General features: G+C 30.4%; 3 protein-coding genes and 2 pseudogenes across 11 annotated transcripts in view; 1 reads left to right on the top strand and 4 right to left on the bottom strand.

The window, feature by feature from the left end:
- The window catches only part of LOC145964077 (F-box only protein 21-like), a 365,010-nt pseudogene that overhangs the window by 320,841 nt on the left and 17,912 nt on the right, over positions 1-26,257 (bottom strand). The gene's annotated exons all lie outside the window — the stretch shown is intronic.
- On the bottom strand, positions 517-2,121 carry LOC145964567 (uncharacterized; annotated as a pseudogene).
- Positions 2,552-6,553, bottom strand: LOC145964085 (uncharacterized). Its single transcript, XM_083086489.1, has 8 exons — positions 6,109-6,553; positions 5,838-5,957; positions 5,620-5,737; positions 4,998-5,271; positions 4,801-4,917; positions 4,560-4,650; positions 3,333-3,469; positions 2,552-3,092 (listed from the first exon to the last, which is right to left on the bottom strand). The coding sequence occupies exons 1-8, from the start codon at positions 6,265-6,267 to the stop codon at positions 2,951-2,953; spliced, it is 1,158 nt and encodes a 385-aa protein (XP_082942615.1). The 5' UTR covers positions 6,268-6,553; the 3' UTR covers positions 2,552-2,950.
- On the bottom strand, positions 6,632-22,669 carry LOC145964076 (uncharacterized). 8 transcript variants are annotated; one of them, XM_083086470.1, is made up of 14 exons: positions 22,652-22,669; positions 13,499-13,616; positions 13,115-13,376; positions 12,701-12,823; positions 12,521-12,614; positions 12,042-12,178; positions 11,769-11,901; positions 10,424-10,541; positions 10,061-10,331; positions 9,770-9,892; positions 9,117-9,207; positions 8,793-8,929; positions 7,022-7,154; positions 6,632-6,822 (listed from the first exon to the last, which is right to left on the bottom strand). In XM_083086470.1, the coding sequence occupies exons 3-14, from the start codon at positions 13,369-13,371 to the stop codon at positions 6,772-6,774; spliced, it is 1,668 nt and encodes a 555-aa protein (XP_082942596.1). In that variant the 5' UTR covers positions 13,372-13,376; positions 13,499-13,616; positions 22,652-22,669; the 3' UTR covers positions 6,632-6,771. The 8 variants fall into 8 exon arrangements, 6 of the variants coding, with proteins under 6 accessions (XP_082942596.1, XP_082942595.1, XP_082942597.1 ...); XR_014436340.1 differs by lacking the exon at positions 22,652-22,669 and having other exon boundaries at positions 9,117-9,199; positions 13,499-13,655; XM_083086469.1 differs by lacking the exon at positions 22,652-22,669 and having other exon boundaries at positions 13,499-13,655.
- On the top strand, positions 20,609-25,712 carry LOC145964105 (uncharacterized). Its single transcript, XM_083086515.1, has 9 exons — positions 20,609-20,756; positions 22,172-22,291; positions 22,364-22,481; positions 22,623-22,884; positions 23,256-23,429; positions 23,943-24,033; positions 24,137-24,273; positions 25,289-25,421; positions 25,575-25,712. The coding sequence occupies exons 1-9, from the start codon at positions 20,613-20,615 to the stop codon at positions 25,623-25,625; spliced, it is 1,230 nt and encodes a 409-aa protein (XP_082942641.1). The 5' UTR covers positions 20,609-20,612; the 3' UTR covers positions 25,626-25,712.

Below are 26,257 nucleotides of genomic sequence, written 5' to 3'. Positions count from 1 at the left end.
GATGTATTGCGCGAAGAATCGAGCACATGGACAAACATAAATAGCGTATTTATAGAGAGACTTATAATTAATCCTGGAAAATGATTTTTCGAAACATAACTTAATCAATAATCATATATAGTTCGATTTGCAAGAAAATAACCTTTCATTTGATGATAAAGAAATTTCAAAATTGGAAAAAAAGGTTTAGTGGTGGGGGATTTTGAAAAATTAAAAATAAATAACAAAATGTTTTGTCACTGTTGTAAAGTACTCTTGAAACTATTTAACTTTAAAAAAATTTTTTTATCTCTTATAGTTTCAGAGATATTCGTCTCGAAAGAAAAAAATCGATTTTTTTCAAAGGGGTATTTTTTTACCCCCTAAACATGCGTATGCGCACGTATAAAAAATACGTGTCTCTTATTTTTATCTAGAAAACAACATATTGAAAGTTCATTAAAATCGGAGGGAGACACATTCGTGCATCTCCTTGTTAGAATAATTTCACACTAAATTGAAAGAGGAAGCATATTCTTACATTGACTGGTAAGGAACGATACTCTAATCTAACAGAAATTGAGCCGGCCAGAACTGTAGGAAGAAGTGAATGAGTTGAGCGATATAGATAGCGAGGGGACCTACGATATCCTTCGCATCGTTCAAATTCAAAATCACCTGAAATATATGTTTGACTAATTCCTGTTTTCAAAATTCTCTTTCCCTGAAAATCTTGGATCTGTGAATCCTGTCGGATTACTTATTGCAACTGTTATTTTTATCAAATATTAATTATTAACATGTTATAGAAATCTTTTCGTCGGAAGATATTATCGTAAAGTTTACATAAAATATATATACCTGTATACCAATCATACTGCCACCAATCATGTTCAGACAAACGCTGACCAGGAATATGTTCGAGAATGTAGACTCGATCAGCTCCGCGAATCTATGAAAGCACGAAATCAAAATATACGACGATATATATGATACCTTCACGTCCAAAAACATTAACGTTAACCCAACTGTATCACATGCAGATGCTTGCGTAAGCATTCCAGAGCTTTGCTGTAATTGCCATCTACGATCTTGTCGGGTTTCAGGTCAAAATTGTTGTCCCTATCCTTGCCGATATGTTCCTGCATGTTTCTGGAAACCGTTCAAATGATAACGCTCCTCTTGGCGAGATCGAAACCAGTCGCAGTCTATTCGAACTAGCTCGAGATTTGAAGACGAAAGACGTATTACGGAAATTCACACACGAATATACATCGTATCTCAATTTTATAATCGTTATTCTTACGGATTTATCCTTATCCGACAATCGCGAACATCCCGCACGCGTGCCAAACTAGAGCAATGTAGAAGGTGTCGACCGCGATTGTGATACTGATATGAGCGAATACGACTAGATAACAGTGTATCGTCATCGGGTACAGGTATCGGCCGAATTTTTCACCATATTCCACGCGAAACGGTAGCTTCGATTCCGCTGCCAAGGAAGTTATCGTCGCGTCCGACGTATCTTCTATCAGTATCATCAAGAGCGACTTCAATATGAGGAGAACTCCCACAAACTGCATGAAGACTGGATAGAAATCGATATGTATGTATGTTATGTCACCAGAAATCGAAACAAAGTCTTCCATTTCAAAATTTCTGCTCCTCTCAAAGACGTACCTCCGTATGTCATCGTGATATATTGCCCGTAAGCACTGTGTTTTCGTAGAACAACTCTTTCCGTATCGCTACTCAACGAGGACCAATTGTCCTTTATCGTCTCAAGGCAAGTTTTCAATTAGAAATATAAGCACGTATATTTTCTACGGCACCTATCTTTATAAATTAAGAGCTTAACATCTGTTGTGCATCGATCGTATTTCGCACGAAATTCATACGCCCAATTGTCGCATACTTTATTATTGTTTATCATCAAGCTCCCTAATTTGAAGCTAAATGGTGATCCACATCGACGGAATACACGAGAATACGTCAAAATTCGTCGCGGTGATTAGCAAGTACAATAGCTATGTCAAAATTATTATAATATATAATTATTTATTTTTATATGAGATTAATTAATCGTGAGAAGAACATAAATATGTTTTTTCCTGCCTGTATTTCCTTTTGTGTCTGCATTTTCATAACTTCTCATTATAACTCTCTCCGCGAAGATTTATACTTTCTTTCCTTTGTTATCAGTAACATGTACATGAATTAATTTTCAGGCAAGATTTTTAATATCGAATAATTCCGTTTTTGGAAACTTTGCTTTTGAAACAATTAGAAAAGTAATAATAAAATAATGATAATAATAACAGAATAATAGAAGAAAAATTAAATAAAAATTGTGCCACAGCGTGATAGTTGGGGCGCAGGGAAAAATACAACACTTCCTTCTTATTGATTGTTGTTTATTTGAAATCTAAACACTACATAAATAACGAATATGTTAATACAAATATGTACGAATATGTTAATACAAAAGAAAATAGAAGAAATGGATGCAATAGAGCAAATGGATGTGAAAATATGAAACAATTAGCATTAATATATTTGGATGTCTCTGAAATTTAAGTCCATCAAATTTAATACTACGTTATTAAAATTAACGCACATGAGATGTATTGCCGATGAACTGTGAATTCTAGAATATTCATAAATACATGATTTGTGGATCATATCTCATCATCAGTCTGATGTTCATTTTCAGAAAGACAGTAAGAAAAGACAAGGAGAAATCCAATGTATATAATTTTATTACACTAGAAAAATTTATTACTAACAACTATCTCTCGAGATGATAATATTATCACTGGAAGGAACGTAGTACCGTAAAATAAGACATCGACGTTTTGAGGACCTTCAAAAAATATCAAATCTCTCGCCGTATACTTCTTTATATAATTATTCAAAGTGTTATGTATATATGTAAATAATTATAAAAAATAAATACAAGTGTACAATTTTACTTTACCGCGCTAAAACTCTCGATTGATAAAGTCACGACCTTGCCGGCAGTTATTTTGCAGGGTGACATAGTTCTGCTCATAATTAATAAAAGGATCTTCTTACACTTTCGTGAAGTACAATACCATCTTGCTCTGCAACTGTAACACAAAACAAGATCCATGTTATTCTAGATGACAACTAGTGATAAAAACATTTATATGTGTAATATTTATATTTGGTGATAAAAGAATTGTCTGATTTAATACAAAATGATTAATACAAGAAATGATTTAATACAAAATTGAATCGTAGTGTATGTGTGCGAGTGCCTATATTACATATAAAACACGAAAGAATTGATTAAAAATAAATAGTATCACATAGTTCAAAAAACTAACATAGATTCATATGGAACATCGCTGAAGTTCAATAGAAATTGGCCCTGCCAGAATTGTAGAAAGAGATGAGTGAGTTGCGCAAAATAGACAGACAGAGGTGTTCCAATATTGCCCGCACTATTTAAATTCATTATCACCTGGAAGACAAACTTAACTTCTTAAATCGAAACATTTCGTGATTTCAATTAGGATTAATAAATTTTCATATGGAATATATATACAGGGTGTCCCATTTTAAATAACGACCTCAAATATCTCCCGAATAATACGTTTTACAGAAAAAAGTTTCAGATAAAAGTTGTATGGTGTCGAGTGGGCCATAAGATGGTACCATTGGTTTGACCTCGAAGAGTCATTTGAAGGTCACTTCAATTTTTTTAAATGGAACACCCTATATATTTTTGCACATTCTTGTAGCTCATCTCGAGAGCTTTTCAAAACACTATAATTAAGTTAGTTTTCATTAAATACTTTCCGAATTATGAGGCTTGAAATAATTTCTTAATTTTACATAAACCGTAAAATATCTTGTAAAATATTCATTTTTCGATTATCTTACCTTAATACTTTTATGTACAAAATAATGAGAGGAATCAATTGGTGTAAAGAAAACACATAATTCTTTCGAAAAAAAGAATGTAAGTGTTAATTGCAAATTATTTTTTCTTTCGAAACAATTATGTGTTTTCTTTACACCAATTGATTCCTCTCATTATTTTGTACATAAAAGTATTAAGGTAAGATAATCGAAAAATGAATATTTTACAAGATATTTTACGGTTTATGTAAAATTAAGAAATTATTTCAAGCCTCATAACTCGGAAAGTACTTAATGAAAACTAACTTAATTATAGTGTTTTGGAAAGTTCTCAAGATGAGCTACATGAATGTGCAAAAATATATAGGGTGTCCCGTTTAAAAAGTTGGAGGTGACCTTCACGTAATCTTCAGGTGACTCTTCAAGGTCAAACCAATGGTACCATCTTATGGCCCCCTCGAAACCATACAACTTTTGTCTGAAACATTTTTCTGTAAAACGTATTATTTGGGAGATATTTGAGGTCTTATTTAAAATGGGACACCCTGTATATATAACAATGTCCCGAAAAAAATCTGCTCGAAATTGCAGATTGAAATACTGTCTTTCTGCCTTCTTATCAACTCTATGGATCATAATTAAATTATAAAATTTCTTTGGTTGCTGCAAAGAAAAATACCGATTCATACCTGTATACCAGATAAACTGCCCACCATCATATTACAACTTACACTTAACAAAAACATATTCGTAAATATAGACTCGATTAGTCCGGCAAATCTGCAAAATCACGAATCTTAACGCATTTATACATAATATAATCGAAAATACCAATTTTTATAAAGGATATTATTTGCTTAAGAAAATGGTTAACAGTAGAAGGAAAAGAGAGAGACAAGCAGATTATGTCATTAACACGTAATACGTCACTCTAATACGTGAAGATGTCTACGTAAACATTCCAGTGCTATAGCGTAATTGTTGTCTTTTATATTGTTTTTCTCTAAATTGGCGTCATCATTTTTACCAATATTCTCCAGCATGTGTCTGAAAGCGTACAAAAGCGTTGAGGGAAAATATTTTTATCTCAAATTTTAAGTCATCCTTAATATGCCTGATATTTTTACCCGATAATCGAAAACATTCCGCAGGCATGCTGGATAACAGTATAATAAAAGCTATCAACCGCGACCGTCACGACAAGATGAGCGAATACAGCTAGACAACAGTGGATCATTATTAAATAAAAATATTGATCCAATTTTTCGCCATATTCGACGCGAAAGGGCAATTTCGATGCTCTTGATATCGATGATTTTGTTATGTTCTCGATATCGTTTTTCATTAGCGTCGTGATGATAGGCTTAAGTAAGTGAAACAACGCCGGGAGAAGCATGATTACTAAAAATTTACACGAATAATATATTCTATATATAAATGAATTCTCCCTTTAATAAATAATTAAAGTTACCATGATATATTAAATACATCAAAAGCATTCTTTTAAAGAGAATATATGTGCAATATAAAAAGACGAGAACAAGGAAAGAAAATTTTCTGTGAATTTCTTCATATTTTTTCATATTTTTTCTAGATATTTTTATACTCAATATTGAAGCATTTAATTAAAAATAAATCATATCTCTGTAGGACACAAAAGGCGTCTTTCCAAAAAATGTAATCTTATCAATTGATAAATTGCAATTGATAAATTGCAAAATCCTCATGAATAATTTTATTAATACGTACTCGCATACAAAGTCGACATATATTGTCCGTATTCGGTGTGTTGTCGCAAAATAGCCTTTTCGACATCCGTCTTCAGCGATAGCCAGTCCTCCTCCATCGTTTTAAAACAGACTTTTACCTATAAATATAAGTATTTTTTTCCTTGTATTGAATTTCGTCAAGTAATTACGTGATGTTAATCGCACCACTGAGTTCACGCGTAATCTCAATATACCTACTTTTTCACTGTGTATCATCATGTTCACTAATTTTAAGCTGAACAATATAGCGATTGATATTGACGGCACGGATTCGAACACATCATCAATGTCGATCGAAGCGTTTAGCAGATATAGAATCTATTTTTAAATCAGTATTGTGGAATACATCGATAATATCAGGAAATGAAAAAATGTAGTTTTAATTTCTTCGTGAGATGACTTGAATAAATTCTTTACGTGTAATAAATGCTTCGAGAGGACGCGATATATTGGAGATGCATTGGAATACCTGGGGTACAGCGATACCGATGGAGAACGTTAACGTTGTCACGAAACGCAGATACCTAGTGCCGATCGTGTTATATGGCCATATTCCCACCAACGTCATGTACATCCTCACTACCATATAATAGCGACTTTGCCAAATGCTTCTTTGTGCGGTGGTCATCGTCGGGAATACTAGACAAACATTCAACGATTGTTTGTGAATTCAGTGTGAGAAACGCGCGGAGACATTATTAACAATTCCTTGTGTTGCGGCGGGTATATGACACGTATATCCCTCCTGTCATTATAATAATGAACGCGCAATTATTCTCCCATATCGTGCCCTCTTCTTTCTCCTCCTCTTCGTTACTATTACTCGTCTAAAGCCTTGCAGCCGTTTTGAGAACTGAACAAACTGAATTTCTAATTAGCAAAGATTTCGTCCTTAAACAATTAAGTCGTGAAAACAGAACACGCAAGTGTTTCCTGAACTATTATTATGAATTTGCAGTGAAAGGTATGAGTTTTGAAATTTAATTAAAACCTTCCATATACTATAATATATTTTCGATATTTTTAAATTAATTCCAAATTGATAGAAACTCTGTCATGATAGTAATAATCTCGCGTAAATTTTAAAATTTAATTAACAAGCTGCTGGATTGCACACATGATGTTGGTATAATCAATTGAAGGAGCGCAGCATCGTGAAGTAAGACATCGATGTTTTGAGAACCTTCAAAGAATAAAACCATCGCTAATTATCTTCTTAAAATATTATAATCTTCTTAAAATATTATAATATTATAATATTATAATATTATAATTTTATTATAATTTTTTATTATAATAAAATATTATATTTATATAATATTAATATATTATATTAAAATAGTGTCTGTATTAACAGAGAGCAATAGTATAATTTTACTTACCGCGCCAAAGCTTTCAATGGATAAAGCTACGATCTTGCCAGCAGTAATTCTACACGGTAACACGCTTCTATTCATGATTAAGAAAAGAAGTTTTCGACATCTCTTCGAAGTGTAATACCAATTTGACCTGCAACTACAATTCGAAAGATCAATGTCAATTCTGAATAAGAAAAAAGAAATAAAAATTAGGAATTTAGTCTCGCAGTTATCGCGTTGTAGTTGGTGACTAAAAAACATGAAAATCAAGATTTTAAATGATCGTAAGTATAAAGAAATATAGCAGTAAGAATTATATAATTTTATTGTAATATGTAATAATTGTATCTAACTGTCGTCTTGTCTACAAAAATAGTGATATAAAAATTGTACCAACTAAGGATAAAAATTTGTACAAGACTTGTACATACATATGTATATACATATATATACAGGGTGTCCTAGACCACCCGTACACCCCTTTTCTTTCAAAAACTAAGCATTTTAGAGAAAAACGTTTTCGACAAAAATTGTATGGTTTTGAGGGGAACATAAGATGGTGTCATTGGTTTGACCTTGGATGGCATCGTTAAGGTGAGGTCAAGGAGACCTTTAATTTCTTAAATGGAACCACCTATTTTTTATTGCATATTCTTATAGCTTATGTCGAGAGCTTTCCAAAACACTATAATAAAGTATTTTTTCATCAAGTACTTTTCGAGTTATAAGGCTTGAAATAATTTCTTAATTTTATATAAATCATAAAATATCTAGTAAAATATTCATTTTTCGATTATCTTACCTTAATACTTTTACATAATTGTTTCGAAAAGAAAAATGTAATTGTTAATTGCAAATTACATTTTTTTTTCGAAACAATTTTGTGTTTTCTTTACACCAATTGATTCCTCTCATTATTTTGTACATAAAAGTATTAAGGTAAGATAATCGAAAAATGAATATTTTATAAGATATTTTACGGTTTATGTAAAATTAAGAAATGATTTCAAGCCTCATAACTCGGAAAGTACTTAATGAAAACTAACTTAATTATAGTGTTTTGGAAAGTTCTCGAGATGAGCTACAAAAATATGCAAAAGCATATAGGGTATCCTATTTAAAAAGTTGGAAGTGACCTTCACGTGACCTTCAGGTGACTCTTGAAGGTCAAACTAATGGCACCATCTTATGTCCCCCTTGAAACCATACAACTTTTGTCTGAAACATTTTTCTCTAAATTGCTTCGTTTCCGAGATATAAATTTGTAACACTTTACGTGGGCCGCCCTGTATATATATATTTTTTTTAATATATAATCAAATTATATAAAAATATATATAGAATAAGTGTATATATATATATATATATATATATATATATATATATATATATATATATAATATGTATATTTTTATTGTATTATATATATTTATATTTAGCTTGTAAAACAGATATTTATTATTTATCTTGCGCTCCAATTATCATACCTTATTGGCTCTTATTTGCCAATTTTTAATTAATATTTTAATTATTTATTATTTAACTTGCACTTTATTACGTGTCACTACTCAAAATGCAGTTAATGACATATGTCACTATTGACACATGTTATTAATATTGCATAGCATCGCTAGCGTAATCTTCTGAGAGTAGGAATTGTACGTTTTTTCTGTCTATGTGTTGTGTGCATGTGTGTTGATGAAGATGATAAAGACGTAAGACACTATCGTGTCTCTTGATATATTCTTAAAATAATTTAAAACACACTAAATTGAAAGAGGAAGCATATTCTTACATTGACTGGTAAGGAACGATACTGTAATCTAACAGAAATTGAGCCGGCCAGAACTGCAGGAAGAGGTGAATGAGTTGAGCGATATAGATGGCGAGGGGACCTACGATATCCTTCGCGTCGTTCAAATTCAAAATCACCTGAAATATATGTTTCACTACATCCTATTTCCAAATTCTCTTTCCTTGAAAATCTTGGATCTGTGAATCCTGTCCGATTACTTATTGCAACTGTTATTTTTATCAAATATTAATTATTAGCATGTTATAGAAATCTTTTCGTCGGAAGATATTATCGTAAAGTTTACATAAAAATTGATATATATACCTGTATACCAATCATACTGCCACCAATCATGTTCAGACAAACGCTGACCAGGAATATGTTCGAGAATGTAGACTCGATCAGCTCTGCGAATCTATGAAAGCACGAAATCAAAATGTACGACGATATACAGGGTTTACCAAAAGTGTGGAAACCCCTTAATGCAATGCAATTAACAATTACATATTTTTTTTTAAAAACAACTATGTTTTTTCTTTACACCAATTGATTCCTCTCATTATTTTGTACATAAAAGTATTAAGGTAAGATAATCGAAAAATGAATATTTTACTAGATATTTTATGGTTTATGTAAAATTAAGAAATGACTTCAAGCCTCATAACTCGGAAAGTACTTAATGAAAACTAACTTAATTATAGTGTTTTGGAAAGCTCTCGAGATAAGCTACAAGAATATGCAAAAGCATATAGGGTGTCCCATTTAAAAAGTTGGAGGTGACCTTCACATAACCTTGACAACGCTATTTGAGGTCATAATAATGTTGCTGTGTAATGCGCCACATAAAACCCTATAACTTTTGTATGAAACATTTTTTTTAAAAATGCGTATTTTTCGAAATATTAAGGGGTTTCCACACTTTTGGTAAACCCTGTATATGATACCTTCACGTCCAAAAACATTAACGTTAACCCAACTGTATCACATGCAGATGCTTGCGTAAGCATTCCAGAGCTTTGCTGTAATTGCCATCCACGATCTTGTCGGGTTTCAGGTCAAAATTGTTGTCGCTATCCTTGCCGATATGTTCCAGCGTGTTTCTGGAAACCGCTCAAATGATAACGCTCCTCCTGGCGAGATCGAAACCAGTCGCAGTCTATTCGGACTAGCTCGAGATTTGAAGACGAAAGACGTATTACGGAAATTCACACACGAATATACATCGTATCTCAATTTTATAATCGTCATTCTTACGGATTTATCCTTACCCGACAATCGCGAACATCCCGCACACATGCCAAACTAGAGCAATGTAGAAGGTGTCGACCGCGATTGTGATGCTGATATGAGCGAATACGGCTAGATAACAGTGTATCGCCATCGGGTACAGGTATCGGCCGAATTTTTCACCGTATTCCACGCGAAACGGTAGCTTCGATTCCGCTGCCAGGGAAGTTATCGTCGCGTCCGACGTATCTTCTATCAGTATCACCAAGAGCGACTTCAATATGAGGAGAACTCCCACAAGCTGCATGAAGACTGGGTAGAAATCGATATGTATGTATGTTACATCACCAGAAATCGAAACAAAGTCTTCCATTTTAAAATTTCTACTCTTCTCAAAGACGTACCTCCGTATGTCATCGTGATATATTGCCCGTAAGCACTGTGTCTTTGTAGAACAGCTCTTTCCACATCGCTACTCAACGAGGACCAATCGTCCTCTATTGTCTCAAGGCAAGTTTTCAACTAGAAATAAAAGCACGCATATTTTCCGAGGCTCCAATTTATCTTTATGAATTAAGAGCTTAACATCTATCGTGCATCGATCGCATTTCGTATGGAATTCATACGCGCGATTGTCGCATACTTTCTTATTGTTTATCATCAGGCTCCCTAATTTGAAGCTAAATATTATGGTGATCCACATCGACGGGGTACACGAGAATACATCGTCAAGATTCGTCGCGGTGATTAGCAGGTACAATAGCTACGTCAAAATTAATGTTATTATATATAATTATTTATTTTTAGATGGCTAATATATAATTATAAAATATACGAAAAGAAAATAATGTGTAATTATAATTTCCTTTGGAAATAAATCGATAAACTGCAGATACCTGGGGCACAAGGATGGTGAGAGAGAATGTAAACATCGGCACAAAGAGCAAGCATCTATCGCGAAACGCATGATAGGGCCATATTCCTATCAAGCTCATATATACTCTGGGAATTATGTAACAACGATTTTGCCAAATGTCTCTTCGCTCAGTCATCTTCAAGAATAACTAAGAACTATCAATGATTCCTTGTAAACGCCACTTGGCAAGGCACGTTATTATCAATTCCCTGTGTGTCGTAGTACTTGCGAGATCGCGCGTTATACAGTAGTTATGTCATTACAGAATTAATACGCAATTATTTCCCCGCAAAAGTACAACCCTGTGTCTCACCTCTCCTTCTTGCCGTTTTGGTCTTTTGACCTCGGCTTTTCCAGAATTAATTATGTCTCGCTACATTGTTTGCAATCGATATACTGTTCGTATTGAACGAATTGAGTTTTCAAATGGCAATTGTGAAGATTCTATTTTTATAGTATTTTAATATTTTTTAGAAAAAAGAATCAACTGTCCCGACGATGGATATGACGTGCAATGATTTTCGATTGCGGTAAAAGGTAGGAAATTTGTTGGTCTAAAATTTTTTCATCGTATATTTTCGGTATATTTTTGACAATTAAAACTATCTAAATCTATCGCCGCGTAAAATTATTATGATGCATGTAAACGTGACTCTTAAAATTTTCTTAGCAGATTCCTCGCGTTGAAATTGTTAATGGAAGGAACGCAGCATCGTGAAATATGACATCGACGTTTTCAGAACCTTTGGAGAAACGAGAAAATCCACCATCATCGATCTTAAATATATTACAGTCGCAGAGTAAGTTAAAAAAACAATAATATTTTTACTTACTACGCCGAAACTTTCGATGGATAAAGTGACCACTCTGCCAGCAGTAATTCTGCACGGTAATATTGTTCTGTTCATGATCAAAAGTAGAAGTTTTCTACATCTCTCCGAGGTATAATACCAATTCGCCTTGCAACTGAAACAAAAGACACGATTAATATGCAGATAAAAATTGAAAATATTCGTTTGCACATTTGCTACACTTATAATCGAACGATAGCGTTCCAGAAGATGACACAAATGCTTTTGATTCAGTTTAGAAAAATGATTTCTTACATTGACTCATACGGAAGAACACTGTAATCAAGTAAAAATTGAGCCTGCCAAAATTGTAGGAACATATGAGTAAGTTGAGCGACGTAAATAGCGAGAGGTGCTATTATATCTTTTGCGTCATTTAAATTTATCAACACCTGGAAAAAGCAAATTTTATTTTAAAATAATTTTAAAACAATTTTAAAATAATTTTAAAACAATTTTAAATTAATTTTAAAACAATTTTAAAACAATTTTAAAACAATTTTAAAACAATTTTAAAATAATTTTAAAACAATTTTAAAATAATTTTAAAATAATTTTAAAATAATTTTAAAATAATTTTAAAATAATTTTAAAATAATTTTAAAATAATTTTAAAATAATTTTATATTATTAATTATATTAAAAGAGTTGTGCGTCAATAATTTCAAGGCTAAGTGTCTGCGCTAAATTAAAAAAAATTCTTTTTGCTTCATCGTAGAGAATTTGATGCACACCTGTATACCGCATATGCTGCCACCAATCATATTTAGACTAATACTGATCAGAAGTATATCCGCGAACGTAGACTCGATTAATTCCGCGAATCTGCTAAATCGCAAAACTTAATGTGGTCAAATGAAATATGAAAAATAATTACGATTGAATATAGTTTCGTTATACATTATAATACGCACTCTATCACGTGCAGATGCTTGCGTAAACAATCCAGAACCTTATAGTAATTAACATCATTGATCTTGTCGGGCTTTAAATCGAAACTGTTATTGCTATCTTTGCCAATACGTTCCAACGAATGTCTGGAAATCGCTAAAATAATAACACTCTTGGAACATTTTTTATTTTCAGATCTCGGATAATTTTATAAAAATCTAATTTTATAATTTATAATATAAATAATTTTATAAAAATATAATTTTATAAAAATTAATTTTATAAAAATTTTATAAAATCGTCAATGTCAAAAAAAAGAATCAGAAAGATCGAAACTCAATCTTGAAAAACAATAATATGCTTTTAACATTAGTCACACTTTTGTGAAAATTATCTTAATTCTCGTGAAATGTCATTCTCGAATATGATTATCTTACCCGACAACCGAAAACATCCCGCAGGCATGTTGGATCAGGATAAAGTAGAAGGTATCAGTCGCGACTGTAGCGGTCACATGAGAGAAAACAGTTAGATAATTATGGGTCAATATCAAATAGAAATATTGATCTATTTTGTGGCCGTATTCCACGCGAAATGGTAATTTCGTTACGGCCAGTTTGGTCGAATTTGAGGTATCATCTATCATTATCAATACAACCGACTTGAGTATGTAGAGGAATCCTGTCAGCTGCATAAAGACTAGAAATATATGCATTACAGAGAGAATCGCTTTAAAAAATCGATCAAATTATGGGAAAAAATTTCTTTTCTATCTCTCGCCGAAAATTTCCCGCCAAAATTTACGTCTTTTTACAACATACTTGCGTAAAATATCGTCAGATATCGGCCGTATGCAGTCTGTCGTTGCAGAATAGCCTTCTCGTTATCCGTATTTAATGACAACCAATCGTTCTCTATCGTTTTAAGACAGCTTTTTATCTATAAATATAAAACAAGGATATTTTGGACGATTTTGTTATTATTTATTATTATTAAATAGTAATTATATAATAAATTTGATTACAAATTATATAATAAATTTGATTATAATTATATTAATATTATATAATAAATTTGATTACAAATTATATAATAAATTTGATTACAAATTATATAATAAATTTGATTATAATTATATTAATATTATATAATAAATTTGATTACAAATTATATAATAATTTACAAATTATATAATAATTAAATTATATATAATTTGATTACAAATTATATAATAAATTTGATTATACAAATTAATCCCGCTAATGAAATTGTAAATTATCGATACTTACTTTCTTACTATTTGCCATAAAGCTCGCTAATTTAAAACTAAATATTATCGTGATCAACATTGTTGGAATACATTCGAAGAGATCATCGAGATCCGTCAATGCAATGTGCATATATAATAACTGTATTATAAAATATTGAGATATCAAAATGTTACAAGATATTAATAGTAATATAATAATCTCTTGTATATGTTTACAAATTGAATTTTGAAATATTTGCATAAAAAATATATAAAAAAAACATGTGTAGATATGTGTAATAAAAAAATACATTATATATATCGCGAAAAAATATATATATATACACGGTGAGTCATTTTAATCTATAATCCCAATTATCTCGTTGGCAAAGCATGACAGAGAAAAAATTTTCCCACAAAAGTTGTTTGTTTCTTTAAGGGCCATAAGAAGGCACCATTGGTTTGCCCTTGAAGAGTCATTTGAAGGTCACGTGAAGGTCACCTTCAATTTCTTAAATGGAACCTACATTTTCTCATTACATATTCTTGTAGCTTATCTCGAGAGCTTTCCAAAACACTATAATTAAGTACCTTTTCGTTAAGTACTTTTTGAGTTATGAGGCTTGAAATAATTTCTTAATTTTACATAAACCGTAAAATATCTTGTAAAATATTCATTTTTCGATTATCTTACCTTAATACTTTTACGTACAAAATAATGAGAGGAATCAACTGGTGTAAAGAAAACACATAGTTGTTTTGAAGAAAAAATATGTAATTTGCAATTAACAATTCCATATTTTTTCTTAAACGACTATGTGTTTTCTTTACACCAATTGATTCCTCTCATTATTTTGTACATAAAAGTATTAAGGTAAGATAATCGAAAAATGAATATTTTACAAGATATTTTACGGTTTATGTAAAATTAAGAAATTATTTCAAGCCTCATAACTCAAAAAGTACTTAACGAAAAGGTACTTAATTATAGTGTTTCGGAAAGCTCTCGAGATAAGCTACAAGAATATGCAATGACAAATAATAGGTTCCATTTAAGAAATTGGAGGTGACCTTCATGTGACCTTCAAATAACTCTTCAAGGTCAAACCAATGATACCATCTTATGGCCCCCAAAGAAACAAACAACTTTTGTGGGAAAATTTTTTCTCTGTCATGCTTTGCCAACGAGGTAATTGGGATTATAGATTAAAATGACTCACCGTGTATGTATATTGTACAAAATTGCTGATATGAAAACAGCATTTTAAATGCTTTCTAAGACTGCAAATTTGTTCATAAAAATATATAAAATATATAAAAAAATTTATATAACACATATCAATTTTTATACACAAGTAAAAACTGTGTCTTGAAATTTAATAAAATATTATCTAATTAATATATGTTTAATCATGCCTGAGGTATGAAAATAACAAAACAGATCGTAAATATCGGCACAAAATGTAGATATCTATTGCGAATCGAATGATATGGCCATAATCCTGCTAAAGTCATGTAGAATCTAGGAATAGCGTAATATCGACTTTGCCAAATATCCCTTCCCTCGATCATGTTCAGAAATACTAAGAGCGCAAACTATCAAACGATATCTTGTGAATGTTGTCTATTAAGTGACGCATAGGGACATTATTAACAATTCCTTGTGCACGGCTGTAATTACGTCATCGTAGCATAGCGCGTAATTATTTGCACACACTACAACCTTCTTTATCGTTGCTTTTCACCGTAATACTTTGTTAGATAGATAATTGACTCTTTCACAGCAATAGCATATTCTATTGCTTGAATGATTTGCGAATTCATTTGTACAACATATGCAAAGACAATATCTGTTTCGTGCTCGAAGCAATATCGTGAACACAAGAAATAACATATATGTTATTACATTGGAAATTTGTCATTAATATAACATTATTATTGAATTCGATTGCATAAAAAATATATTTGTTTTTTTCGATGAGATTTATGTGTAATGCTATTATATCGTATAGAAGTTTAAAATTTAGTGAAAATTTAAAAATGAATGCTTCATTTTATAAATTGACAACACTCATGGAAGTTATAAATTATAATAGAAGTGAGCAAATATGAATGGATGAAGACAAAATACAGATATTTATTTAATTTAATTATGTTACATTTTTATTGATTAATCATTTGACATTTTAATTAACTGACAGATGCAAAATAGCGACAATTAATAATTTTTGTTATAAATATAAAATATTCCTATTGAAAAGAATATCGTATTTTATTATGAGAAGAAGAATAGATTTATTAATTTTAACTGCAATATTTCAATTATTTATTTATTATTTATTTATTTCACTGTTTTAAATATTTTCAAGATAAAATATACATATATATATATATATATATATATATATATATATATATATATATATATATATACAGGGTGTTCTATTTTAACTTTGCCATCGAAATATCTCGTAAAGTCTAAAAGATACGAAAAAATGTTTCAGACAAAAGTTGTATGGTTTCGAAGGGGACATAAGATGGTGCCATTAGTTTGACCTTGAAGAGTCACCTGAAGGTTACGTGAAGGTCACCTCCAACTTTTTCAACGGGACACCCTATATGCTTTTGCATATTCTTGTAGCTCATCTCAAGAGCTTTCCAAAACACTATAATTATATATATATATATTAAGTTTATATATCATATATATTATATATATATATTAAGTTAGTTTTTATTAAGTACTTTCCGAGTTATGAGGCTTGAAATCATTTCTTAATTTTACATAAACCGTAAAATATCTTGTAAAATATTCATATTTCGATTATTTTACCTTAATACTTTTATGTACAAAATAATGAGAGGAATCAATTGGTGTAAAGAAAACACATAATTGTTTGGAAAAAAAAATGTAATTGTTAATTGCAAATTACATTTTTTTTCAAATCAAGAAGACAATTTCCCTCTCAAATCCAGAAAGTCCTTGAAATAATGTGGAATTTGTTCTCATTTGAATCGCTATTGAGTCGCTGTGAAAAGTGTATAGATGCGGAAGGGGAATACTTTGAATAACAAATACACGTGTCTATACACCCATTTGATCAACGAGCGACAGAATCCATCCGTGGCAACGGCATCGACGCATATTCTGTGGAGAGAGCATTCACACATTTTTCAGCCCAACGAATAATTGCTAGAAAACAATATTCGCAGACTAGAAAAATATGTGAGGTGCAAGTGGTTGGATCGGGAATCGAACCCGAGTCTTTCGCTTTCCGGGCAACTGCTCTAGACCACTGAGCTAACCAGACCTTACACCTAATGCTGCTTTTTAACACAGTGATATGCGACTCCAGAGCGATGTTGGTATCTTACTCGATGGATGCAATGCCGATTGCCATGGAGGATCTTTGAAAAGGTCGCTCGCTGACCAAATAAGTGCCGGTGGAGGTGTTCGCCTTCAAGCCATACAACTTTTGTTTGAAACATTTTTTTCTAACTCTAAGTAATATCGAGATATTTGACTGACAAAAATAAAATGGGACACCCTGTATATTTAGATTATTTATACATAATAGATGTTTTTAAAATGAAAAAGATTCATTAAAATAAAGATATATAAAGATGAAAAAATATTTTGTACGTTTTATTGTCTAATAATTGATCTTAAAAGTTCCACTAGAAAAATTAAATTTTAAATTCATAATATATTTTATATGTTATAAAAATTGAATTTTAAATTAACAATATATACTATAATGTTATAATATTATAATATATTATATATAAGTAATATTTTGTAAAATTAACATTAATTTAATTAACATTAGCTTACATTTCTTTTTTCTCCTTCTTTTAACGGGAAGAAGAAATTAAATACTTCCATAATTTTATTTTTAATTATTTAAACATTTAATCACTCTAGAGACAATTGTCACATTATACGTGAATGAAAAATGTGATTATTAGGATACATTGTATATAAAAATGGACTTTTTAAATATTTATAATTTTGATATAACGTGCTTATCCCATATAGGAATAGCCAGACTTGACAACAGGGCCAATGCTTGGCCCGATATATGGTAACCGATGATTAGTCGATACTTGGTATTCTATGTTGGCCCATGCTTGGGGAATAATTGGGTGCCATTTACATAAGAAAACTACACTTTGCTACAACGCCAATGCTTGGCCCGATATACGGTGACCAATGATTGGCCAATACTTGGCTTACTGTATTCGCCCATGCCTGGCATTTTCAAATTTGTCAGAAAATTCTAGAAACTTGGCGGATATAAAATAGCCAACGAAAGAAATCCTCTGCGCAGTCCGTAACCGCTCTAAATTCGTTGTCGCACAGCATATCTTTTTTTTCGCAGGAATTTTGCAGCAATCGCTTGAGTCCGAGTAAATGTTTTTTATTGCTTTGTTGCAGAAATAAATTATTATAAATATATACTTATAAAATAGTTTATTGGATATTTTTCGAATTTTTATTAAAAATACATTAACATATAATAATTATATATAAGTATTCTTAATAAAAAGGGAAAAAATTTTTAGTAAAATATATTTTGATAAATGTATATTTGTAAAAATGTATTAACACGGTAGAGCAATAAAAAAAAAATAATTTGGCTAAGTCGAGCATCGTAAGAACGATATTATTAGCCAAGTATTGGCATAATAGATTAGCCATTAATGGCAAAATATTGGCAAGATATATTGACCATTAATGGCTTAATATTGGCAAGATATATTGACTATTAATGGCCCATCATTGGTTACCATGTTTGGCCGTACATTGTTACCTATTGCTGGACCGAAGTTATCATTCCAGAGAAGTCCCATTGCTGGGCCAGTTATAGGCGCCATTATCGCGCCAATATTGGTGACTTGGCAACCAATTTTGGGCCAGAATAGGACCGTTAGTAAAATCCTATATGGGATATCAAACGAATTAAACTAATAAGACATCGCGTATATTGTGCAAGTCAGTGGCTTGAGAAAACTATTATATAATATCTGAAAAATTAGATACGATCGCAATCAAATTCGTATCGTTGTGTTTCGAATCTTACATTTAAATTTATATTATATTTATATTTATACAATTTGATTACCTATATCCTTTTGTTTTTAGAAAGTGTGGACGGCGATTTTACTTCACAATTTTAGCATTCTCTCGATAAATATATCTATCGATAAGTTTATCTATATCAGTGCTGTCAATTATTTGCAACTTTCGGCCGGATTTCTTAGTTCACGCCTACCGCTCTCCTCTCACCGCGCGCGCCTTAGCAACCGCGCCGCCGAACGCTCGTAACTAAGGAGCGCGGCGGTAACCTCAGGCACGTGCGCGTCACAAATGTAATGTAGCGATCTAATAACAAAAAATTATATAAAAAATAATATATAAAAATTATATAAATAAATTATATAAATAATAATAATAAAATTATATAAAAAATAATATATAAAAAATTATATAAATAAATTATATAAATAATAATAATAAAATTATATAAAAAATAATATATAAAAAATTACATAAATAAATTATATAAATAATAATAATAATAAAATTACATAAAATATAATATATAAAAAATTATATAAATAATATAATAAGGAGAATAGGTTTTCACATTACCCATGAGGTACTATTGTTGATGCGTTTTTTTTTAAATGGTTTCCCTAGTAGGCCTATTCCACTAGACTCTAGTCCTCCTTAGTTACGAGCGTTCGGCGGCGTGGTTGCTAAGGCGCGCGCGGTGAGAGGAGAGCGGTAGGCGTGAACTAAGAAATCCGGTCGAAAGTTGCAAATAATTGACAGCACTGATCTATATATTAAAGATTTCATTGCAAGCTTATTTCATTATAAGTATTTGTAATGAACGCCTTACGTAATTTCATATAATAAACAATATTAATTAAATAAAATATTTATTAATTTATTCAATATTTATGTTAACGTATTTAAATTGATATATTTAACATATATGTATATACAATTATTACCTTATGGTGTTTCATGATTCTTACATAAGCATTGATTTAAATAATTGAAAATCTTACAATATAGGTAAATAAATGGAGAAAGAAGCAATATAAAATCATGCAATATAAATAAAAATAATATGACATAAAAATTTTATATACATATATATACTATATATTTTTTTCTTATAATTGAAATTATTGTCTAATTGAAATTTGAACTTTTTTACATTATTTCTTTATATTATATATTGTATATATTTTTGTTTTATCTTATTGTATATATAAATATGAAGTAAGAAGATTATATCACAGTGGTTGCAAACTGAACAACTTGTACATTGCATAGAGGAAGACAATTATTTACTATATTTCTGATATATTTTTTTCCTCGTTTTTTCAAAATATGACAGCACGAAACTTGGTCTTTATTCCTTTATCGAAATCTTCAATTAAACTGTCGCATTGAGAACTTGTCAATCATTTGCACTTTCAGATCGATAACACGACCGTTACGTTAAAGAAATAGGTACCTGACGAATAGTATAACTGACAACGTGACATTATGATAAATATCCATCTCGTATTTTTACTATACATCTTTAGTACTACAATACATCCTGTATAAAATATTCGCTCGTTATATCATTTACCGATCGTCCATCGCGACGGATAGATACACCATGCAACCGGATATACTGCGTTACTATCGTGTTAACAAGACTTTTATGTCGCAAATCGGCACTTGGCCTTATCAAAATAGGACCATGAGGATATTAATACCAACCGCGCTAGCGTTCATCGACATCAGCTATGTTGCAGCAGAGGTAATTAATCGATCTCACTGTTCGTGATATGTATGTCTTTTTCATACATCTTTTCATGATAGATTTGTTCTGAATCTATGCTTGTAAAAATATTATCGATATAAGAGTAAATCAATCATATCGAGACTTTCCCTAGTTTATAAATTTCCCTAGTTTCAGCTAATTTTTTAAAAATATTAGCTATCAATTATCATCGGAAAAAAATATTGCAATTTTATTACATTACTATTATAATATAGGGGAGACCGGGGAAAAGTAACAGCGTCATGAAAGTAACAAGCCTCCTACTAAACTACACAATATGTTGAATAATTTATACTATATAGTCAAACGCGTACGCCCCGATTCTCTTCCTTTTCAGCTAATTGTTGTAGAACGATCGCGCCGGTTGCACATGCACGAGTGAAATTAGTGTATTTGCATTATTCACCTAAGTATTTTTTGTTTTAGTTTTTTTGTATCTATGCCTAATTAAAGTGTATATATTGACGTAATTATTTGCCGGTGTATTCTTCTAAAATATATTCATAAGTTTTTATAGTTGATTTGGCTAAGTCTTGCATCATATTTAGGTTATAATGCTTTTATTCTAAAAAATGTGTTTGGGGACGAAAGTAACACGACACTCTGTGGACGAAAGTAACATGTTTCAATGCTTAAAGTATAAGGGCTGGTCCCATAATAACTGTACCAAAGGCGATTCTTATTACGTATGCCATAATTGTGATTCGGAATAGATACCAATCTCTTTTGTATAAGTAGTTATCATAAAATTTTTACATTATTATTTAGAATTAAACTATTATTTAGACTTAAAAAAGTACAAAACTGGTGTGATTAAGTATAATTATTTTATGATATTACTTATAATTATTTTGCTTAACGAAGATTATTTCTTTTAAGTTTTTCAAAGATGATAAAAATAAATATTTATTTTATTTTTTATTTTAATATAATATAATACAAATTTATAATAAAAGTTATCTTGCTTAATAAAAGATTATAATAAAAGTTGCCTTAAATTGAAAAAAGTCATATTTATTTTATTTTCCCGAAAATAAGAACTGGTACTTTTATCCCCAGACTATGTTACTTTCGTCCCAGGCCCCCAGGATAAAAGTAACAATCAACGTACTTGCGAAAAGCTGTAGTAGCTCTTTAAATATCTATCATTTGAGATTGAAACATAGGTATAATAATAGAGCAATAAATGGAGTTTTTTAACATATAATCTTTTTTTTTTATATCTCTAACGATAATTAATTAGTGACCTATAATACAAAAAATGTTATTTTTGTCCCCGGTCTCCCCTACTATTATAATATATATAATTATATTACTATAATAACTATATAATTATCATATAATCATTTCTCCAAGAGAGATATTTGAATTCTTACGTCTCATTTTCCCAGATGATACGAATGTTTGATACTTGGGGTGATGTCGATATTGCAGTTGAATGTATAATTTCGTCTATAATTGTACTTGCCTGTTTTACAAAGCTATTCAATCTCAGCTTTAGAATTAATGAGGTACACGTGCGCACAAGTAGTCATTACATCATATATAAATTTTTTCTTTACTTTTCTATATAAATCATCTAGATGCGGTACCTATTTTCTCTAATCGAATATCATTGGCAAGTGTTTAACAGTTCTACGGACGTCGAGATCTTACAGAATTACGTTATATTCGGTAGAAAAGTGGTATTATTTTACGCAAGTAAGGCAGTCTCCCTTAGCACTTTTATTCAATTATATTAAAAATCATAAATTTATTTATGCAAATTTTATTCATGCAAACAGCTGCCATTGTAAATATTATATAAGTCGAACGATGCACAGTGCCAATCGTTGTTCACAGTTTACGTTTATGTGTCGACGATATTGTACCTGCTAATGCCAATGTCGCCGCAGATTCTGGACATTATGATGCCTCTCAATGAGAGTCGTCCGCGAAAGTTTCTGTTCGAAGTCGAGTATCGCATAGATCGAGAGAAGTACTATTATCTCATCTTGTTCCATTCGTATGTGGCGGTTATAGGGGTCATGTCGATTGTGGTGTGCGCAGACACTACTTACATAGCGTACGTGCAACATGGCTGCAGTTTATTTGCAGCCATCGGGTAAATACGATTTTAATATTTACCACGGTGCAATAAAATAATATTATTATAATAATATTAAAATTATACGTAAGGTGATAATTTTCATATTATATTAATATTATAATAATATTAAAATTACTAATATTTATTATTATATTATTAATATTATATTATTAATATTAAAATACGCAAGCTGATAATTTTCATACTTAGAATTCTATGTTTATATAAATAATATTGTTAGGGTGTACTGAAAAATACTTCGATAGAGAAATTTTTGAAAGTTTAATACCTATTATGTTGTTAAAGAATTGTTTTTTTTTTTGTATAATCGTAATATAATTCTCGAAAAAACCTGAATCTCTGTTGAAATTTAATATTTGTTTTAGATATCGATTAGAACATATAGTTTCGAAAGAATACGAACTCAGTCAGACGAACTATCTTACGGATAATGAAGAAAGAAAATGTCGAGACATGGAAGTCGACGATATTTATGTCAATCAGCAGAGAGTTTATCGCGAATTAGTCATCTGTTTGCGAAAACATCAACTGGCAATACAGTTTGTACTGCTTTTTTAATTATTGCAATATATGTCATCGCATGCGCTCACATGAAGCTATACAGGGTGTATCTGAAATGATGGACTAAACTTTAGGAGCGTATTCTAGAGGTCAAAATAAGACTTTTTTCTCTTATGAACATGGGTCTGCAAATGAACCCCCCCTCCGAGCTAAAATTCGAAAATATGTGAAATTGACCAAACACCCGCAACGCAAATTTATTTATCTCTCAAGAGGGTGACAGGTAACGTCAAAACCTTTTTTTTTCTGAAATACAGCCAATTTTTAATTTTTTCCCCAAACTTTAGGGGCCTCTAGCTCGGAGGGGGGTTCATTTGCGGACCCATGTTCATAGGAAAAAAAAGTCTTATTTTGACCTCTAGAATACGCTCCTAAAGTTTAGTGCATCATTCCAGATACACCCTGTATTAACTTACCTAGAAGTTGATTCGCAAAAAAGAGTTTCGCAAGAAACTATCGAATATATTCCTAAATTATATCTTCATCGTCAGATATGCCCGCTTATTGGAATCTTCGTTCATGTTATCGACAGGTATCCAACTGTCATGTAATATGCTCGCCTTGAGCCTTATAGGAATTCAAGCAAGTATATAATTAAGTGTTTTAAAGAAGAAGAGATGAAAGATTTATTTTTTTATCAGAGTATACAGTGTTGCATTTTTTTATAGTAATTATATTTATTTAGGTAATAACTAATCTTGATAGTACCGAGGATTTAATTAGATACGTCTCCTTGTGCGCAGGAGCATTTTTCCATCTTTTGTGGATGTCTTTGCCGGGGCAGAGATTGATGGATCACAGCATGAAAATATTTGATAAAGCGTAAAAATAATAGAATAAATTATTTGATAGATAGAAAATTTAAGAAAAATATCATTAGGAAACTATATATGTATGTTGTGTGAATACTATAAATATTTAATATATATAAAATATAGTATTTACAACAGTTATTAAATATTTTATGATTTTGTATTTTTTTATTTTTTGCTAGATAACAAAATTTTCAATGGTATATAGTAACCCTTGCATTTTCTGACCTGTCAAACTTTGTATCTTAAAATATTGCACTTTTAAGATATTTCTTATTAGAAAAACTATATTAACATAAAATATATATTTATATATTTTAATTTACTTAATGCGATAAAACCATCGGATACCTTTTTAATAGTAAATCATTAATCAATTCGGAGGCAATTTTTTCTTAATCAAAAATGTCTAAACATCATTAATTTCCGAATTATAAGCGATTGTAAAAGAAGAATTTGTCATAACTTATGACGTTAACAAAATTACATTATTCAATTAATTTCAGGCAAAGTTTACTTTGATAAAAATTTTTAAAATTTGAAACTTAATTAACAAAAATGGAAAAAATTGGCAAAAAATAATCTCTTTCATTAACAAAAAATCCAGATTAGCTAGAAAGCTATTATGAAGACATTCGATAATTATAGAACACACTATATATTATTAATATATATATATATATATATATATATATATATATATATATATATATATACACACAATACCAGCCAAAAATATAACCTTTATGTTTTTTGAGGATAATTAATTTAAAAAAGTGCACATATTTAATTAATTTTTCTTACGTTGCTTATTATTTAGTTTTCTTAAGTTTTCTTATTATTGAGTGAAAAGTCTATTGTTTAGTAACCTATATATTTACTATTAAAACATGTGACTAGATAGAAACATATGCACTGTGAATTAAGTTATCCTCAAAAAACATAAAGATGATATATGGCCGGTACCGTATATATTAATATGTAGAAAATTCAATAGCTCTATCTTAATCAAAAAAATCTCTCAGTTGTAGATCGCATTGGTATACATTTTCTTTAGAAAGCAAAAGACTGTTCCGGATATTGCTCTACAGAAGTAACGTAGCGTGCACGTTAAGTGCCGGTAAAATATATGTGATGTCAATGGCGAATTATAGCATGGTAAGAGCTGTGTGTGTGTGTGTGTGTGTGTGTGTGTGTGTGTGTGTGTGTGTGTGTGTGTGTGTGTTACAAACTATATATTTATAACGCTTCGTTTATAAGGCTTCGTTTTTATAGCATGTCGCACTAAAATAGTGATGTTTCCCTTTTAAGGTGGTACAGACTGCTATGTCTTACTTCATGACATTCTCCTCTTTAAAATAATTACGCTAGCCGTACACTTATTCTAATAAAATATTTTTTGTAGCATTATACTGATAGAAATAAATGGAAATAAATTTTTAAATATTCTTAAAATTATGTATAAAATGTTTTGTAATTTTATGTATTGAAATTTTACTTATCGAAGCTTTACTATCTTTTTAATGAATTAACGTGATGTACAAAATGTGTTTTGCAAAAATATATCATATATTTTTTAATTCTCGTATTTTCATGGAAGATGACGTAAATTATTAAAGATCGAGTAATCGATAAAAATTATGAAGAGTGCCCCAAGACCACTGGATTCTTAAAATAAATTCCACTAGAAATTAACTGTGAAAGGTAGTCTTGTTAATTTTTTAAATCGACAAAATTTAGTTTGAGAAACGTTTCTTCGAAAAATCATTCTTTTTCAATTATTTATAACCCAAATTAACGCATTAATATTTTCACCAAGGAAAAATGATTCCCAGATTTAAAAGAATTTGTTATTCTGCAGAGAATCTGTTATTAAAAATATATCCAATTTTAAGACACCTTGTATATTATAAATATAAATAGAATATTATATAATAAATATTAAGTAACAAGCTAACCTGTAAAAAATAGACAACAAAAAATATCTGTGCTTT

This window comes from Camponotus vicinus, unplaced genomic scaffold (assembly GCF_025532165.1).
Source record: "Camponotus vicinus isolate PSW18456_S1 unplaced genomic scaffold, iyCamVici1.0 SCAF_13, whole genome shotgun sequence".
In the NCBI taxonomy this organism is placed as follows: Eukaryota; Metazoa; Arthropoda; class Insecta; order Hymenoptera; family Formicidae; genus Camponotus; species Camponotus vicinus.
The sequence above is the reverse complement of the archived record's forward strand: the minus strand, read 5'-3'. Positions and strand labels throughout refer to the sequence as shown.

Bases quoted from the DNA above. Each gene is read 5' to 3' on its own strand.
- LOC145964085 (XM_083086489.1), bottom strand. From the start codon at position 6,267: ATGACCACCGCACAAAGAAGCATTTGGCAAAGTCGCTATTATATGGTA. The intron at 5,958-6,108 runs GTATTCCAATGC...ATTTAAAAATAG, and splicing joins TCGGTATCGCTGTACCCCAG to ATTCTATATCTGCTAAACGC. The intron at 5,272-5,619 runs GTACGTATTAAT...GTAAATTTTTAG, and splicing joins TATGTCGACTTTGTATGCGA to TAATCATGCTTCTCCCGGCG.
- LOC145964076 (XM_083086470.1), bottom strand. From the start codon at position 13,371: ATGCAGCTGACAGGATTCCTCTACATACTCAAGTCGGTTGTATTGATA. The intron at 11,902-12,041 runs GTAAGAAATCAT...CTTTTGTTTCAG, and splicing joins GTTCTTCCGTATGAGTCAAT to TTGCAAGGCGAATTGGTATT. The intron at 8,930-9,116 runs GTATATATATCA...CATATATTTCAG, and splicing joins GCAGTATGATTGGTATACAG to GTGATTTTGAATTTGAACGA.
- LOC145964105 (XM_083086515.1), top strand. From the start codon at position 20,613: ATGCAACCGGATATACTGCGTTACTATCGTGTTAACAAGACTTTTATG. The intron at 20,757-22,171 runs GTAATTAATCGA...TCATTTTCCCAG, and splicing joins TCAGCTATGTTGCAGCAGAG to ATGATACGAATGTTTGATAC. The intron at 25,422-25,574 runs GTAAGAGCTGTG...TTCCCTTTTAAG, and splicing joins CAATGGCGAATTATAGCATG to GTGGTACAGACTGCTATGTC.